This window comes from Vombatus ursinus, unplaced genomic scaffold (assembly GCF_900497805.2).
Source record: "Vombatus ursinus unplaced genomic scaffold, bare-nosed wombat genome assembly UNPS02014818.1, whole genome shotgun sequence".
NCBI classification, from domain to species: Eukaryota; Metazoa; Chordata; class Mammalia; order Diprotodontia; family Vombatidae; genus Vombatus; species Vombatus ursinus.
Window position 1 is genome coordinate 55,615,887 of NW_020954596.1, and position 17,319 is coordinate 55,633,205.

General features: G+C 38.4%; 1 protein-coding gene across 2 annotated transcripts in view; it reads right to left on the bottom strand.

The window, feature by feature from the left end:
- The window catches only part of GABRA4 (gamma-aminobutyric acid type A receptor alpha4 subunit), a 93,836-nt gene extending 85,273 nt beyond the window's left edge, over window positions 1-8,563 (bottom strand). The window contains exons 1-3 of one of the 2 annotated variants that reach the window (XM_027836394.1): window positions 8,474-8,563; window positions 7,946-8,084; window positions 7,357-7,475 (exon numbers count right to left, since the gene is read on the bottom strand). In XM_027836394.1, the coding sequence (XP_027692195.1) occupies window positions 7,357-7,475; window positions 7,946-8,031 (205 nt within the window). In that variant the 5' untranslated portion in view covers window positions 8,032-8,084; window positions 8,474-8,563. Of the gene's footprint in view, window positions 1-7,356; window positions 7,476-7,945; window positions 8,171-8,473 lie in introns of those variants that run through there. The other variant, XM_027836395.1, reaches the window with a different exon arrangement.
- Window positions 8,564-17,319: the final 8,756 nt, after the last annotated feature.

Consider the following 17,319-nt stretch of genomic DNA (forward strand, 5'->3'; position numbering starts at 1 on the left):
CATAAAAATAGCCTTCTTTACAGCATATTCCTTCAGGAAGGCATATCTCCCATAAAGAAACAATGTTCTCGCTCCAAAACTGGGTGAAAATCTAGTGGAGCATGCAGTAGTTCAGAAAGGACTCTGGTTTTTCCACTCCTAGGCCTTCTTAGATAGCCTTTCTCTCACTTAGTCCAATCATCTCCCCTGCCTAGAACCACCTCCCTTTTCTGGAATCTTTCAGGCTAGAAACCTCCATCTGCCATGCAACCTTGTATATTGGACTCTACCTTTCCATGACATCAGCACTGGAAGGACAAATATTCCTGACTTAGTGGGACTTTGCACTGCCATATACAAAAATTCTTTCTCTTCCAGATTCCTCAGCTTCCCAAATGTATTCAGTGAAGAAAGGAAGAGTGATAATAGTTTGATGTAATGATAAATAACAAGTCCTAGGTGTAGCCTCTTTCATAGGCCCAGAGAGATTTGGTAATTTGCCCAGTTATATAACAAGCAATTAGTAGAACTCAGACCAAACCTATGTTTTCTGACTTCACAAGCCATTGCTCTTTCCATTTTACCACATTAACCATTAAACAAGAAGGAGTGTGGTAAGGAGGATTACTCCCAAGACCAAACAACCATAAATTACAATAGGAAGTAGAAACCTATACACTTACAGGTGAATATGAACAGTGAAAACCATAGATGTCAAACGCAAGGTGCCAGCTCCCTGAATGGGCCAGTTTAAAATGTAATAGGGAAACATTTAACAAAATAAATAAAAATATAATGCAGCATAAATAGTGTTCATTTGTGGTTTTTTGTCAATATGCTGTCCATCCATTTCTATTTGAGTTTTGTACCACTTGTACAATGATGATGTGTCCATTTCTCAGACAACTGACAACTAGCTATTTTACTGTGGCCCTTAGAATGGCAAAAAGTTGTCTTTTTGATGATCTTTCTCAAGCTCAGTGTCTGATGTCCTTATCACTGCAAACTGAAGAAGAGAATTCTTCTCTCAACTGATGTTACAAACAATGAATGCTTATTCAAAATTTGTTCCCAATAAAAAAAATGAAGAAATTCTGAAAGCTCATGCTGTCTTTCAGGCTCCTAGAAACTCCCTTTCCCAACCAGGGCACCTGAACACTTAGCTTTGTCTCAAAAATCTTTTGCCTATATCTCTAACACAGAAATGTCTTGAGGTATTTAAGCTTAAGTAGTCCCAAAATCCAGAGGTTCACCTATTAGTATTAGTTCAAAGAGTGAACTCTTAGGTGGATCAGCAAAACTTTCAAAAAAGGGCTCCTTGCCTTTTGTTAGTTGCAAATGAGCACATGGCTTACAATCCTGAAGTATAAGGTCTATTTGGGTAGAATTACACCAAAGCTAACAAATATTTATGGAATTCTCGTATGTAAATGTAACATTTTTCAGGGGGTTTTGTTTGGGTGTCAGAACTAGTTAGAATGTAAGATGAGATAACTCAGTAATAAATTCACTCTTCTATTTCTTAGAAACACAAATTCTCTTTAAATTGTCAAACCCTCTAAAACAAATAAAAGAACTATTAGGTTTAATGGTACATGAATTCAGATTGAAGAGTCTAATGGGTCCAATAAGAAAGTGTCTCATTTAGTACAAGTGTCTAATGATGAAACTATCAATATTATTTAACCATATTTTCTAGGGCAATTCCATGATGGACATAATATACATACCCTTAATCCATAAGGAACTTACAAAATACTGAAAATGTTAATGTATCTAAATGCTCCAATATTAAACAGAGTATTATTAGGTCCAACTTTAAAAAAAAAGCAGGACAATTAATGTCTACAATAGTCAGAAGGAAATAAAGATTGAAGTTTTAAATATTTTACACATACACACACACATACAGCTAAAAGGTGTTGTGGACAGAGAACTGAACTTGGAGTCAGGAAAATCTGAGTTTAAATACACCCTTAGACACTAAATACCTGGGCAAATCACTTAATCTCTGTTTACCTCAGTTTTCTCATCTGTAAAATAAAGAGAATAATCACACCTACCTCCCAAGGTTGTGATGAGCATAAAATGAGCTAATATTTGTATAGTGCTCTGCAAACCTTAAAGCAATGTATAAATGAGAACTATATTATTAGAAATAATATACTAAATACTGAAATAATTATTTTTTTCAACCAAATTGTATTTGGTTGAAATTTTTTGGGCAGGGATAAGATTTTGATGCATTTGAAAAATAATACCAACAAGTTTCACCTTTTTGAAGTTTTGTGGTTTGTTACTGAATCTTTTAATCTTACTGAACTGATCAATCATATAATGCACATCATGATTCATTTTGATGAAATGTGAATTCTTTGCCTTTTTAAATGGGCAACTTCAATCAGTAACAATAAGGTTTGTTCAAATGGGTTTGGCAATCCATATAAACAGCCTTGGAAATTAATGTGAAGTTAGATTTTCTCTCCTCACTCCAGGAGTTTATATAGAATCTAAAACACTTTCTAAAGTCAGCTTAAAACTTGGTACCCTGGGGGCAACCAGGTGACACAGTGGATAAAGCACTGGCCCTGGATTCAGGAGGACCTGATTTTCAAATCAGGCCTCAGACACATAACACTGACGAGCTGTATAACCATGAGCAAGTCACTTAACCCCACTGCCTAGCTAAAAAAAGAAAAGAAAAAGAAAAGAAAAAAGAAAAAAAAGAAAGAAAGAAAATTAGCACCTCCTTCCCTAATTCAAAGGAGCTGTAGTAGATTGACCAAAATAATGAAATCATGGGATCATGGAATCAGAGAATTGAAAGCGATGTTAAGGGTCATCTAGCAAAACACTTTTAGAGATGAGCTAAGGCCCAGAGAGGCAAAGTAATTTGCCCAGGATCACAAAGTAAAGAGCAGAAATGAGATTTGAATCCAAGGCCTCTACTACCAGATCCAACATTCTTTCCACAATAACATTCTCAATGATTTCCTATACCCCAGTCACATCTGGTCCCAAAGGATCCAGATATTTTAGGTTGTATTTAATTTACTGTATCATCCAATAAGTGATTGGATAATTACAAGCCAAGCTTCCTTGAGGCACACAAGTAGTTTCTAAATCAGGGCTTGTGGAATAAGGTACAGAGTTGCTCTTAATTTTTTTTTTAGAAAGCTTTAATTTTATTCAACTGTGAAACAGATGAAAATCTGTTCAGAATACTCACCAAGGCCCCTCCCAATATTTCCTTCTGAGTTTTTTTCTCTTAATTTCCTCTTCCTCCCCCCCAAAAATATTTTTGTTCTAAAAATGATTGGGAAAAGGAGAGAAAGGTGGAAATATGGAAGGTTAGGGGGTAAGGCAGGAGGCTAAAGGTGGTAGAAAAAAAAAAAAGAAAAGAAAAGAACAAGAAATCCCATTTCCTTTCCCCTCCATAAACAAAAACCAATCTATTTAGGTTCCAAATCTATTCAAACCCCTGCCTAGTCTAATGAGTAAGCTGTCAACCAAGATCCAAATTAAATACTTGCTGATTGATTAATCTTCCATTTTAACTTTTATTTTAAAAAGAACATAATAAAATGTTTAAGCAAAGACATAAAAATGATTTATCTGCTAGAGAGTTAGCAGAACCAGAAAGTAAATCTTTCCTTATGGCTTTTCTGTGTATTAGCAAAAGCCAAGTATTTTATATTTCACCATTAGAAAGCCAAAACTTCCCTTAAAGTTGTGCATTTGAGAGAAGAAAACAAACTTGAAGATTTGACTTTAATACTGAATTTTCTCTTGATTTTTGGGGTCACACAACATTAATATCATGAAGACCCGTATGTTTTCTTTTGGTAGGAATTATTATCCTCTGTAACACCTGGAGTACTCTCCATATACCAATGGGTGGCTCACTTTCAAATTATGAATCACTTTATGCAATAAATATTTATTAGCATAGACCAGAAGACAGAGGAAATTTTTATTTGTATAGTAAATATTTTAATGTTTAATCAACTGCTAATATTCTAAGTAATGGGAAGGAAATTTCATCCTGTAAAGTTTTCAAAGTATGGATGCTAGACTCTATTAACTCAAAGTCAACAATGACAAATTAAGGTAACTAAGTATACCCTATAGAATTACAACAGTATTGCAGTTAGCAACATTTTTCATCCCCAGAACAACTTGAGGAGAGTTTAAAGCTCATTGCTTATCTGAATTACTAACAGTTCACTGACTTGAGAGGGAGGAATCTGAAGTAAAATGACTGTGAACTCAATACTGGGTCCCTCCCCCACACCTACACACGTTACAATATAAGTTGTATATAGCATCCAGACTGATGATAATATAGCCAAATGTATCAGTAGTCAGTGTAGAGATATTAATACTTTACTTGGGATCATTTAGTAAAAATTCAATATTTTCAATCACTATTCCTCAGTCTCATAATCTCACTGATGATGCAAGCTAGACCCTAACCAACACTGAAATTTATAATTTCAAGTAATTTACAATTTATCAACATATAATTTATAATCATAATTGCTTTATTCTCTTTAAATTTCATATTTAAAATATTGCCAAATATTTATTGCCATAATCATCTAAAATGACCAAATGGTATCCTGATTCTTCTTGCATGCTATTTTTGCACTGACGTTAGAATTACTCAGGAATTTAGGAAAGCTTTTAATAGATCAAATGATTTTTTTAAAAATCTGTTCCTAGGGGCAGCTAGATGGTATAGTGGATAGAGCACCGGCCCTTGATTCAGGAGGGCCTGAGTTCAAATCTGGCCTCAGATACATAACACTTACTAGCTGTGTGACCCTGGGCAAGTCACTTAACCCTATTGCCTAGCCAAAAAAAAAAATCTGTTCCTAGTTAATTACTAACTTTTCATTGTAGTTTGGTGGAAAGAGCACAGAACTTGAGTTTGAGTACCTGCCCTCAAATCCTAACTATGCTACTTTCTATCTACATGGCATTTGACAAGTCACCTCTAAGGATTTCAGTTTCTTCATTTATAAAATGAGGGGGTTGTAAGTGATTATTTTAAAGGTTCCTTCCCACTTCAACATTCAATGATTATACATAAAACCAAGGTACTCACTGTTCAGGGAAATATATCTCTGTCGAAAAAGTCATAGCACTCAAATAACACTTGCTTTTGTTTCTTTGTTTCCCTAGTGGAGCTAACTGGTATAAATCATCTGGGTTAAGAAAATAGTACTGGCTCTGGAGTCAGAGGACCTGAGTTCAAATCTCTCTTTTGATGCTTTCTATTTATGTGACCTTGGACAAGTCACTTAACTTCCTTAGGCCTCATTTCCTCATTTGTAAAATGTAATTAGACTGTATGATTTATTAGGTACCTTCTAGCACTAGAATCATGATTCTACGATAAACACTTTCACATGGACTTTAATAAGGTTAACAGCCTTTGGACTTGGAGTGAGAGGAAAAAAAATCTTTATATAGAATGTTCAGTGGTTCCATGTTGCCTATGGGCAAACTCCTAATCCCAGCCTGCATAAACATGAAATAAAGTTTTAACCAATGACACTTGCTATTGTAATTTTCACTGCCTAAGATCATCTTTCCTCTCACTGTTCTCCTATTTCTAGGCTTCAACTCTCAAAATGCTACCTTTGAAGCCCAGCTCAAATGCCACTTTCAACCTACTTTTCCAGCATTATTTCATATTACTCTTCATCATGACCTCTCTGTTTCAACCCAACTGGACTATTAGCAGTTCCTGAAAGCATTCACAAAGCCCTACCCCTCTGCCCAATCTAACTCATCCCTGGCTCTCAAAAGAATTAAAAGTTGAGCTGGATTGAATTAGAATTCAAAAGGGAGTAAATGTAAAGTATCATCTTCAGTTCAAAAAATCAATGTCACAAATACAAAATAGTTACATTACAATTCTTATGAAAATGTTCTAGGGGTTTTAGTGAACTATAGACTTAAGAATCAACAGTGTGATATGACAGCCTACAAAACTAATATGCTTTTCGATGACCTTGCAGAACTGTTGTAGTCTAACCTGATCGAACCCCATCTGGAGTACTGTGTTCAGTTCTAGAGACCACATTTAGGAAAGATAAGCTATGGAGCATCCAGAGCTTGGTAACTAGGATTGTGAAGGTCCTTAATATAAAACTTCCTGGATCAGTTAAAAGAATTGAGGGAGGTTAATTCAGAGAACAGAATATCTAATGGGAAATGATAGCTATCCCCAATATTTGATGACTTATCATAAAGAAATGCTGCTTGGCTCTGGAGGACAGGAAGTTAAAAAGATGCAAATTTAGATTTCATATAAGAAAGAATTTCCTTACAATTAGAGCTAAGTAGAAGCTACATGGGGCATCTTAATATTCTCTCCTCACCAGATGACTTCCAGAAAAGGCTAGGTGACTATTTGTTGACTATATTATAGTGGTCATTCTTGCTCAGATATGGGCTAAGCAATGTGATTTCTGAAGTACCTCTTGACAATGAGATTTTATATTTCTTCCATAATAACCTTTCTGATCATCCTATGTGCAAGTATTCTCTCCCTACTCTCAATTCTTAAAATACTCAATTTGCAATGCTCTTATCAAGGCTTTTTTTTCTACTAGTAAATTATAAAGCCCTTGAAAGCAAGGAAACTAACTGTCTTAGCCAACTTCATGTCTTGCTAGAATCTAGCAAAGTGCATTGCACATCTCAAGTGCTCAATAAATATTTGGTGAATACATTAATGATGGAGCCTAGAAGACTCCTAAAACCATAGAAGAGAATCAAATATGCTAAAAAGAAACCACCAAACTAACTGAAAAACTGAAAAGAGCAAGTGCTTATGTTTCCCTTCATATCTGACCAGTGTGGAACACACCTACGTATTATGTTCTAGTGGGAAGACAACAGGTGAACCTTCTCATAAAACACCCAAAGTGTTTAGGTATAGGAATATGTGTCCTCATTCAATCTCAGGCAGAGAGTAGCTCCAAACTCTTTACCTTAATTGTTTAGAACTGAGATACAGTGGCACTCTTCTTCTTGTTTTTTTTAAATTCCCTAGTCTCTCACCCACATAGACTAAGAGATCCTGGGTGCTATGAAAGAAAGAAAAGACAACTAGGGAGAAGTGAGGTGGGAGAGGGCATGAAAGGGTGGAGGTGGGATTTATATCATAATTTTCATAGAGAGACAGAAAGTGAAGAGACAGAGACTGATCAAGAGACAGTGACTGGGACAGAGACAGAGACAGATGTATATTTGCATAAGAAGCATACCTATTGAGATCCCCAAAGACAGACAGACAGGCAGACGAAGAGAGTGACAGACAGGAGGGACAGGACACGCTTGCGTGTTTGAAATCATTCATACCCCCAAATCCAGGACGAAGTCTGTTGTCATAACCATCGAGTAAACTGTCCAGGATGTGGGTGAAATTCTCTGGACGCAATTTCTCCTCCTTTATGATATCTCCTGGGGGTTCGTTTAAACTGCACCACAAAATCAACAACAAAAAAAAAAACACAACAGAAATGTATGAAAGACAGAAAATAATAAATGAAAGATATAGGAAATAATGAATTGATTTTCAAGGGTCAAAGCCCTTCACATGAAGCATCATTGGAAGAGGCTGGGGTGGGGGGGAAGGGAGTAGGGAGGAGGTAAACTGATTGAGAGAGGAGGGATGGAGAGAAAAAGGAATGGTCAAACAAGGAGCACTCCCTCTCCTTTCCTCTCCTCCTACCCACCACACATGCACACACATGTACACAGACTCTTTTCTCCCTATCCCCTTCCTTCTCTTCCCTTTACCAGGTCCCAAGAAAGCCTCAGTTCAGCAACAGTCCAAAGCCCTGAGTGGGTGACCTGGGAACTACCCGGGGCACAGGAGGGGGCTGGCTAGCTGGTCACTCGGGCCACCCTACACCCCACGCCCCCAAGGCCTCTGGGGAGTACTCACCAAGCCGCCAGGCACAGGAAGTGCAAGAGGGTAAAACTGACCCCGGAGGACATCGTGGTTCCTGGCTCCTTCTTGGTAGAAACCATCTTTGCAACATGCCATACTTTAAGCCTGTTCACGTTTATCGTCTCGCAAATGCCTAGTCCAGGGTGCGGAGAGATCACACAGCGGTTGGCAACCGCGCGGGCACACACGCACACTCGCGCTCACACTCACACTCTGACACACTCACCCAGCGCGCTCATCACAGGATGAGCAAGTGTGTGTGTGTGCTCTGGGGGGGGGGGGGGGGGAGGGGAAGGCAGGATTTGATTTTAATCGCTAGCCTTTTCTAGGAAAAGCTGAAATGCAGAGAGGTAGGTGCCCACCTCGGCACCCCTCCCACTCCTTCTCCCTACAGTACAGGCTGCGCAAGTTTGTCTGAACCTTCAACTCTGGGGAGGAAAAAGAGGCACATTCTCCACCCCCACCCCCTATTCCAAGCTCCTTCTTTAATCCCCTCCACCCCCACCCCACCCCCACACACACCTCCATTAATCCTCTTCCCTCAAAGGATGGATTTTGATTTTGCCAATAAAATGCGGGTGTTTGACGACTCCTCTTTCTCAGGGCAAGGAAAGGGGTGCGGGGGGCAGGGTCCTTCTACTCCCCCCCCCCGCTTCATCCCCAAAGAACCAAATCTACTGAGAGGGTTTAGGGGCAGAAACTACAGATCTACCGCCTTCAAGAATTTGGGGAGAGGGGCGAGTCAGCTCGTGGTAAAGGGGTTAAATTCCACGGAACGGACCCTAACCTATGACTGATACGGTGACTAGAAACCAGGCTCGAGCTTCACTATTCATGTTGAAGACAACTGCTTTAATAAAACTTAATTCCTTTACTAGTACTTCTTCCCCTCCCCACCAATATTTCCTTGCTTCCTTCCATCCTTTGTCCCTCCCCCACTTTAACCACCCCACTCCAACCCCCAGGACTGGGGGCCTCTCGAGGGAGATGAAAGGGGACGCCTACTGAAAATTATTTTGACTTCTTTGTAACCCTCTGCCAGAATGACGCACACTTGCTTTCAGACCTCCCCTTCAGTTTTATTCTCTAAAAAAGAAAAAAAAAAACAAAAAACAAAAAGCGAAGGTTCTTTGGCTGGATTCTAACTGCTCTCGAAAGTTTAAAAATAAAGTGGAAATAAAACGAATACCTGCTCTGCTAGTATGGTAGTTCTATTTGTTCTCTAATTTAAAACCAGGTGGGGAAAAATGTGGAGCTGAAATGAACAGGTCATAGACAAACCTTGATGGTTTAAATGGCCCTGTAGCTGCTGTGCTAAATATAAAGAGTGCATCACCACCCAAATCTATATAAAATAGTTAATTGTTCTGATTTGCTAAACACCAGAAACTGAAAGAAAAAGAGAGGAGATGGGGAGAGGAAGTGTGGCTTACTCGTTTGGCTATGCATGTGTTAGTTTTCCTAAGGTGAAGCCTGATTTGATGACCCAAATAATTTTCATTATGCAAGGTCTTTGGGATCATGCCCCAATTAGTGTGCCCTGTTTAAGGGGCTTTTGTAGGTAGATGTAGAAACATACTCAATTAGAGCCTGGTCTTTCATCACTTTGGAGAGGAGAGCATACAGTGCAAACAATCCATCCCTACCCCACTTCACCCCACCTTCAGATTTTACTAGAAGTCGTATATTTTATAGATTCTAGCACACAATAGGCAATCCATAAATGTTTGTTTAATAGAAGTGATGATTTTTAATGTGGAAATTCAAACCCAGTCTAATGAATAAGAATTCAAGTACTAGCTTAGTTGCCAGACTGTCTTGAAAAGAATTGTATATTGGTTAGTTTCTTCAGAGTCTTCCAGGGCTGAAATGTTCAGAACTGCCATCTGCTTGAAACCTGATTATATTTTACTTAATTTCTCTAAATATTATTCAATATTTTTTTATAACAAGCCAAATGTCAGTGTATTGTTTGCTAAGCCCCCTGTATCTGGAAAGCTATCTGAAAAATAAGCTAGAAAAATTTTTAAAAAATGTCTTTGAGGGCAAGAGCTAGTTTTTTTTTTTTTTACAGTTAAATCAATCTATCAGATGTCACTACTAAATGAAACCTCTTAAGAAGCCATTTCCATTCTTTCACTTAAATTCTTCTATATTCCTTTTGTTCTTTTGAGGCTTTATCACAAAGTACTGAATTTAAGAGTTGGAAGGGACCTTAGCAACAATCTCAATCAACTCATATGCAAAAGGAATCCTCAAATCTAACATACCTGACCAATGGCTGCCCAGCCTTTTTTGAAGGACTCCAAGGAGAGTTCCACTTCCTCTCTAAGCAACTCATTCCATTTTAAGAGGGTTCTAATTGTTAGCAAGGTGTTTGCTTGTTTGTTTGTTTTCCCTAAAGTCAAGCCTAAACTGGCTTCTTTGCAATTTCCACTAATTGCTGCAGGTTCTGCTCTCTAGGGCCAAATCAGAACAAACAAAAGGTCTCCTTCACATGAAAGACACTCACATACTTGAAAAAGTCATGTTCTGCATTTGTCTTCTCCAGGCCATACATGCTCAATTCCTTCAATCAATACTCATTTGATTAAAGGCCATTCATTATCCTGGTTGCCTCTGGAATCAAGGTCCTTCTTAAATCATGGTGCCAAGAATTGAACACGATACTCCAGATAACATCTGTCAGGGGACACTATCTCTTCCCTATTCCTGGAAGCTACTTTCATTCTTAATGCAGTCCAATATCTAATCAGCTTTTTTTCTTTTTTAGCTTCCACATCACAATACAGACATATTGAGTTTACACTCCAATAAAACCTCCATTCTGGGGATGTTTTTTGATTTGTGGGGGTTTTTTGTTGTTTTCCTTTGGGTTTGGTTTTTTTTTGAGGGGGGGTGTTTTGTTTTTTTGTTTTGTTTTATTTTTGGTTTCCAACTATGCATCTCCCATTTTATGTGTGGGGAGCTGATTTTTTGACCCAGGTAGAAGATTTTACATTTATCCCTGCTGAATTCCATCTCGTTGGATTTAACCTAATGCTCTAGATTACCAAAATCCTTTTTGATTCTTACCATGTCATCCTATATCTCACAATTTTTATCATCTATCAACTTATTTTTCCAAGTCATTGATAAAAATGGCAAACAGCACAGAGGCTAGAACAAACCCCTTGGGTATTCCACTGGAAGTTTCTTGCTACATTGACATAGAACCATTAACAACTTTAAGTCCAACTATCAAACCAGTTCTGAATCATTTAATTATATTACCATCCAATCCATATTTCTCTATCTTTTCCTTAAGAATACCATGAGATATTTTACCAGAAGCTTTGCTAAAAATCTGGGTAAATTATATTCACAGAATAAATGTTATTTACTAGTGAATAACTAGTGAAGATACAGTGAAAATGTGTTTGCAGTAACAATGAAAGTGATTTTTAAAAAAAGAAGAAAAGAGAAATACTACATGGATAATCAAGATGATATTGACTCATTCTAGCAAGTTATTTTTATAAGTATTTATAGGGTCACGCTCATCCATCCACACTTTCCCTCCACAAACATCATGAATTTCTGAGCTGACTACATAAGGTTTGAGATAAGATATAGATATTGTATCCTTAAAACTAAGCCATCACTGAATTCCGGTGCGTTGGGGCAAATTCAGTTAAGTTAGTAATTATAGCCCAGAGGACCATTTTCCTTCTTTCCCACAATTCAAGTGAAGCCAAAAAAGAAAGATTCAGAGAAATAGACCCCTCCCCTTTCAGTGAATTAAGGCCCTGGAAGGGCCCCTGAGTAATAATAGAAAGTGGGTGAGAGACTGCTTTTCAGTCTGCTGCTCAGCCCTGGCGGTGCCCCCCTGTACTTAAGACTATACTTGATTTGTAATAACAAATTCCAATGAATTCCATCCATCCTTGCTTTTCATCTAGGGACTGACCCCCCACGAATTGTTGTACCTGCAATTCCCTTCCTCTCTCCTCCTCCTCTCTTACGTAGAGGACAACCTCAGAACAGAAGCAACCTCTACCCCCTCCCATGTTCACATGTTGAGTAAAAGCTCCAGTCATCTCACCTTGGCTACAGCACTGCCTAGTAACTGACTGAAACTAAGCAGTCTTTTGAACTAAAGTACATGATTTGGGCCTAATTACTACCATACTCTAACTAATGAAGATAATCAATCCAAAAAAATTTTTAATATGCATAATAGGAAAGATACAGGGTCATTAACACAATTCTGTATCTCTCAATTCACTCATTCAGTATCTGATTGACTTTGTTTCTCTCTTCACTGGAATAGATTGTAACCCCTCCATACCTTCTTAATCTGTGTAACTCTTGACCTGTTAATTCTCCATACAAGAATAACCCAAAGGCTCTACTTCCCTGGAAGTTTAAAATTCTATGGGTAACACATCAATCATTCAGGCTGTTGATCAGTTATCCTCCACTCTTGCTACATAACTAATCTACCCCTTCTGTCTAATCCTCCTTCTCCTAGATGTACTGTCTAGCATTCCTAGGGAGGGAAGGGAGCATGTATTTATTAAATGCATCATGTCCCAGGCACCGGGCTAAGCACTTCGAAATTATTGTATCATTGGATCCTCAAAACAACCCTGGGAGGTAGGTGCTATTATTGTTCCCATTCTACAGATGAAGAAACTGAGGGGGCTTAGATTCTTAAAATCTAGCCAATAACTTACTAACATTCAGACTCCTTAAGAATCTGCCCAATATGACGGATGTTCTAATAAACCTTGTCTTTGACTGAAAGGAGGCTTGGGTCAAATTCTTTCAGGCAGGACCCGCGTGTTGTGATTTTGGGATCCCAGGACTCCTGAACCCCTAAACCACATCATTTTGGGGTCCCATGTGGAGAAACTGCCTAACCCCAAGTTCTTCTCCAGCCAAGACTGGAAGGTATGTAAGCCTCATCCCCCCCACCTCCTTTCTTGCTCTGCAGTTAGGGTTGCTCTCCAAGCACCAAGGCTTGGAGGTGCTTTTAGGGCAGGCAGTTACAAGGCTGTCTCGAACTCAGCCTGACACTCTCAGGCTCTCGGTCCACTGGGTCGGTTCAGGGACCTGGGTACACCTTCTGCAGCATAGAGGACAAGGACGGATGCCCTATTTGGAAGTGTATGAATTCCCTCGCTAGGGAATTGGGGAAAACTGCAGGCCTTTTTTGGTTCCCTGAGGCTTACTTACACCCTTTCCTCTGCACCTCTGAATCCTCCTTCATGGAGGTTACAGGGAAAGTTAGAACAGCTAAAAATATCTTGGCATATTCTGGAGGTTATGTGATTGATTGAAGGAGTTTTGAAACACTTGTACAACCTGGTCACTCCTTAAGTCAAGAGAGTATCTGTTAATCCCTCTCATAGGAAAGGAGAGTTTCACCCTTTACCCCTCACCTTTGATTTCGCCCTCCCCCACCTGGGAAAGGAAGGGGGGGGGGAAGGGCAGCAGCTATGGTGTGGGCCCTCTGGCAATGGCCTGGGGCTCTAGGGCAACCTTTGCCTAGAAGCATCACCCAGGTTCAGCACATCCTGCTCAACGTAATGAAGCTAGTCTCCAAACTTGGGTAAGCACACTCTTGTAAATTTCTGGTTTTAACTGTTAAAGATGAGATGTTGATTCTCTGTGTATAGTAATTTGGAAGTGCATTTAACAAAATTGAAGTCACCTGATTGGTAATGGGTTTGTTCCAAGTTTCAAATTGGTGAACTTGACTTTCTGTATCAGTTACATCAAGCAACTTTTCATAATTTGGTTACCGCTGAAATAATTTAGCTATTGTTGGTTATTGTTTTAATGTGTAAACTAGCCAAAAAGTTTGTTTGGGTTGTGTACAGCTTGCTGAGAATTTGCAAGTGTATAGAAATCTCTAATGATTGGCTTTTTACACCAGGACAAATTTAAGTTTGAGATGTAAATCTTGGAAAAGTTTTTCCTAAGCTGTGATTAGTAAAACTTGCTGTTTGAGTAAAAGCTCATAGGATTTTATTTTGATTTGTCTGATGGGTCATAATCCATCGATAATCAATAATCCACCATCTGAGAGAAATGCCACAAGCTACTCAGAGAAGGTGATACTGGTGGGAAGTCAGCATTGGGAAAATCTGAGAGGACAATTTTAGCCTCAGTCTAAGATGGGATCCTCCTGGCTCAGTTTCCCCATTATGTTCCTTTGAAAGGGAATGTTACCCACCTGGCTATTCCTGAGTCTGGCTATGAAGTGGATTTGATACTGCACGGTTGGAAAACTGAATTATCTGAATCCAAACAGAGCTAAGGATGTTTTATCCTCTAAAAGTTGGGCCCTAAATCTAGTCCCTACTTTATATCTGGGCCCTGCAGTTTTTTCTGTCAGATTTGTGTCTTCCAGACTACGGGCCCTTCACCTACAGTTGGTAGCAAACAGTGAGAACCAGCCAATGTCCCCCCATCATTCCCTGGATGCAACCTGTGCTCCGTTCCAGTCAGAACAGGACCCCCTCGAGGCAGGGACAGCTCTATGCCCCTTGACAGCAGGAAGCAGTTTCAGAAGCCGAGACCTTCACCCCTTACTCCAAAAGAATTTGGGTCCCATTTATTTGAGGTGGGAATGATGGGGTTGGGATCTGGGCCCCAGAAAGGAAAAACCCTGAACTTTCCCACATGGCCAAATTTCTAGCATTTGCCTGAGGCTATAATCCCATCAACTGGCCTTTCATTGTGGCTATACCCCTCCATTGTCTTACCTCCCTAAGGCCCCTAGCCATTTCCCACCCTTAATCCTAGCTAGGCTCCATTCTCCCTTGGCCAGGAGGTCCAGGTCCCAGGAGTTCTGTTCACCCCAGTTTACTGGCCACTCCTAGGTCCCTTCCACAGTCTTTCTGTTTATAAGATCCAGCTTGTCTCCATTAAGATGCTTAGATTCTTATACTCTAGCCACTGCTCAGATTCTTAAAATCTAGACAATAGTTTACTAACATTCAAACTCCTTAAGAATCTGTCCAATATGACGGATGTTCTAATAAACTTTGTCTTTGGCTGAAAAAAAAAAAAAGAAACTGAGGGAGCTTAAGTGACTCGTCCAGGGTCATACAGCTAGTAAATGTCTGAAGCTGGATTTAAACTCAGGTCTTCCTAACTCCAAGCCCAGATCACTATCCACTGTACCACCTGGCATATGGGTCAGTAGTTAATACTATTTTTATGTTATAAACATATTTTCAAATATCTTTGATAATGGCCAACTTCCAGTTTCCCCGATCACTTTTTCCTTTTTTTGTTTTTATTTTTTAAATAATATTTTTTTCTAATTACATGTAAAGACAATTTTTAACATTCATTTTTAAATAAAATTTTGAGTTACAAATTTTCTCCCTCCCCCTCTTATCTCTTCCTTCCTAAGAAAATAAGCAATTTGATATAGGTTATATATGAAGGTTATATATATATATACTTTTTCAATAAGAAGCATGTGATTTTTACAACCATGTGAGGAAGATGATTATTCTTATTGAGAAATTATCCTAAATTTAAAGATAAAGAAACTGAGGCTGAAAAGACTGAATGGCATTCCCAAGAGTCACACAGTGTCTGTACGAGGGTTTGAACTAAGGTCTTCCTGACTCCAAGTCCAGTGTTCTGTTCGCTACTATCAATAATCAATCAGTCAAGAAGCATTTATTAAATGAGAATTATATGTCAGGCACTATGCTAGATGCACGGATGCAAAGAGAAAAATGAAACTCACCTTACCCTCAAGGAGCTTACATTCTATCAGAGGAGACATGTGTATGTATATGTGTGTGCATGTGTTTGTGTGTGTATATATACATATATATATATATGTGTGTGTGTGTGTGTACATGTGTATTAGTATAGATAAAATAGAAATAAATGCAAAGTAATTTGTGCAGGTGGTGGGATGGTGCATAGATGGGAATCAGGATAGGACTGATGCAGAAGATGCCACTGGAGTTGAGTTTTAAAGGCAACAGGGGATGAAAAAAGGTAGATATAAGAAAGCAGTGCCTTCTAGCCATGAGAGAAATCTAGTAAAATAGTACAGAGACAACAGGAAGAATGACAAGAATGGCAAGAAGACTGACCTGGTGGGATTGTAGAATGCATAGATGACAGCATTAAGTAAAGACTAATTTAAAGTCTTGTAAGTTTTTACAGGTTATCTTTCACATTAAATTCTGTCCCAAAATTCTGAATTTGCCCCCTTCAGTCAGTTTTCCCTGTCACTGCTTCCTCTCTCAATTTTTCCAATCATAATACTAACAATATTTTTAATCTGAAACTTTGCATGGACCCATTAGATCTAGGTTTATGATACTGAAAGACTGATCACTAATTCAGATAGGCATCTTTGGTGTTTTCAAATAGTTCCAGTTGGAGTTTGGAATAAAAAACATGGCAACTTGGATCAACACCTCAGCAAATGTTTTAAGTGCCTATTAAATTCAGAGGATGGTATATTACATCCTTTTATGTGTGAGTAAAGAGAATGACTTTATACTTGATTTCTTTTCCTGTTATTTATATTGTAATATGATTTAATTCAATGCTTTTTTTTTAAATTCAAGTTACTTATTTCTTGTCTAGTTTAGCTGTAGAAAATGCACTGGATGGACTTAGACCTTTGCCTACATAATAGGTCATCCACAAAATTCCATATAAGACCTGGGAATTGCAACGGTACTGCAAATATTATTTCATAATCCTGAAATATTAGTTAAATGAAAGTTATTATAAATTATATTTTATTTCTTATCAATTTCTTATCAGATATTTTTAATGCCTCAAGAACTTCCTTAAATTCAGTCTGGCCATGGTTGCTATTCTAAAAATCTGGGCTTTAATGCCTATGTACTTCATGGCCAAAACAGTAAAGAAATACCATTTCTATCTTTAAATAATATAGTTTTCTTGGCCAACCTGGAGATCAGTCAACTGGTTTGTTATAATGGTCTGGTTAGAAATAAGATAAAATCTTACCAATTAGTAAATATGGGCCTGAATTCAAATTCTGACTCTGCTACATAACATGAGAGACCTTCAAAAATTCACAATGGACTCTATGGGCCTCAGTATCCTTACCTATAAAATGATGAGGTCAGACTAGATGATCTCTGAGGTCTTCAGCTTTCAATTCTAATATATTAAAATAATTCATCTATAATATTCTTCTAGCTATCACAAATTATATAAGCTGGTCATTGCCCTCCCTCACCTCTGACTCCGGAACCTGAGGATCTATTGAATTATAGAATGTCAGAACTGGAAGAGATCTTAGAGATAATCTAGTTTGTCTTCCATTTCACAGATGAGGAAGATGAAGCCCATACAGATCAAAT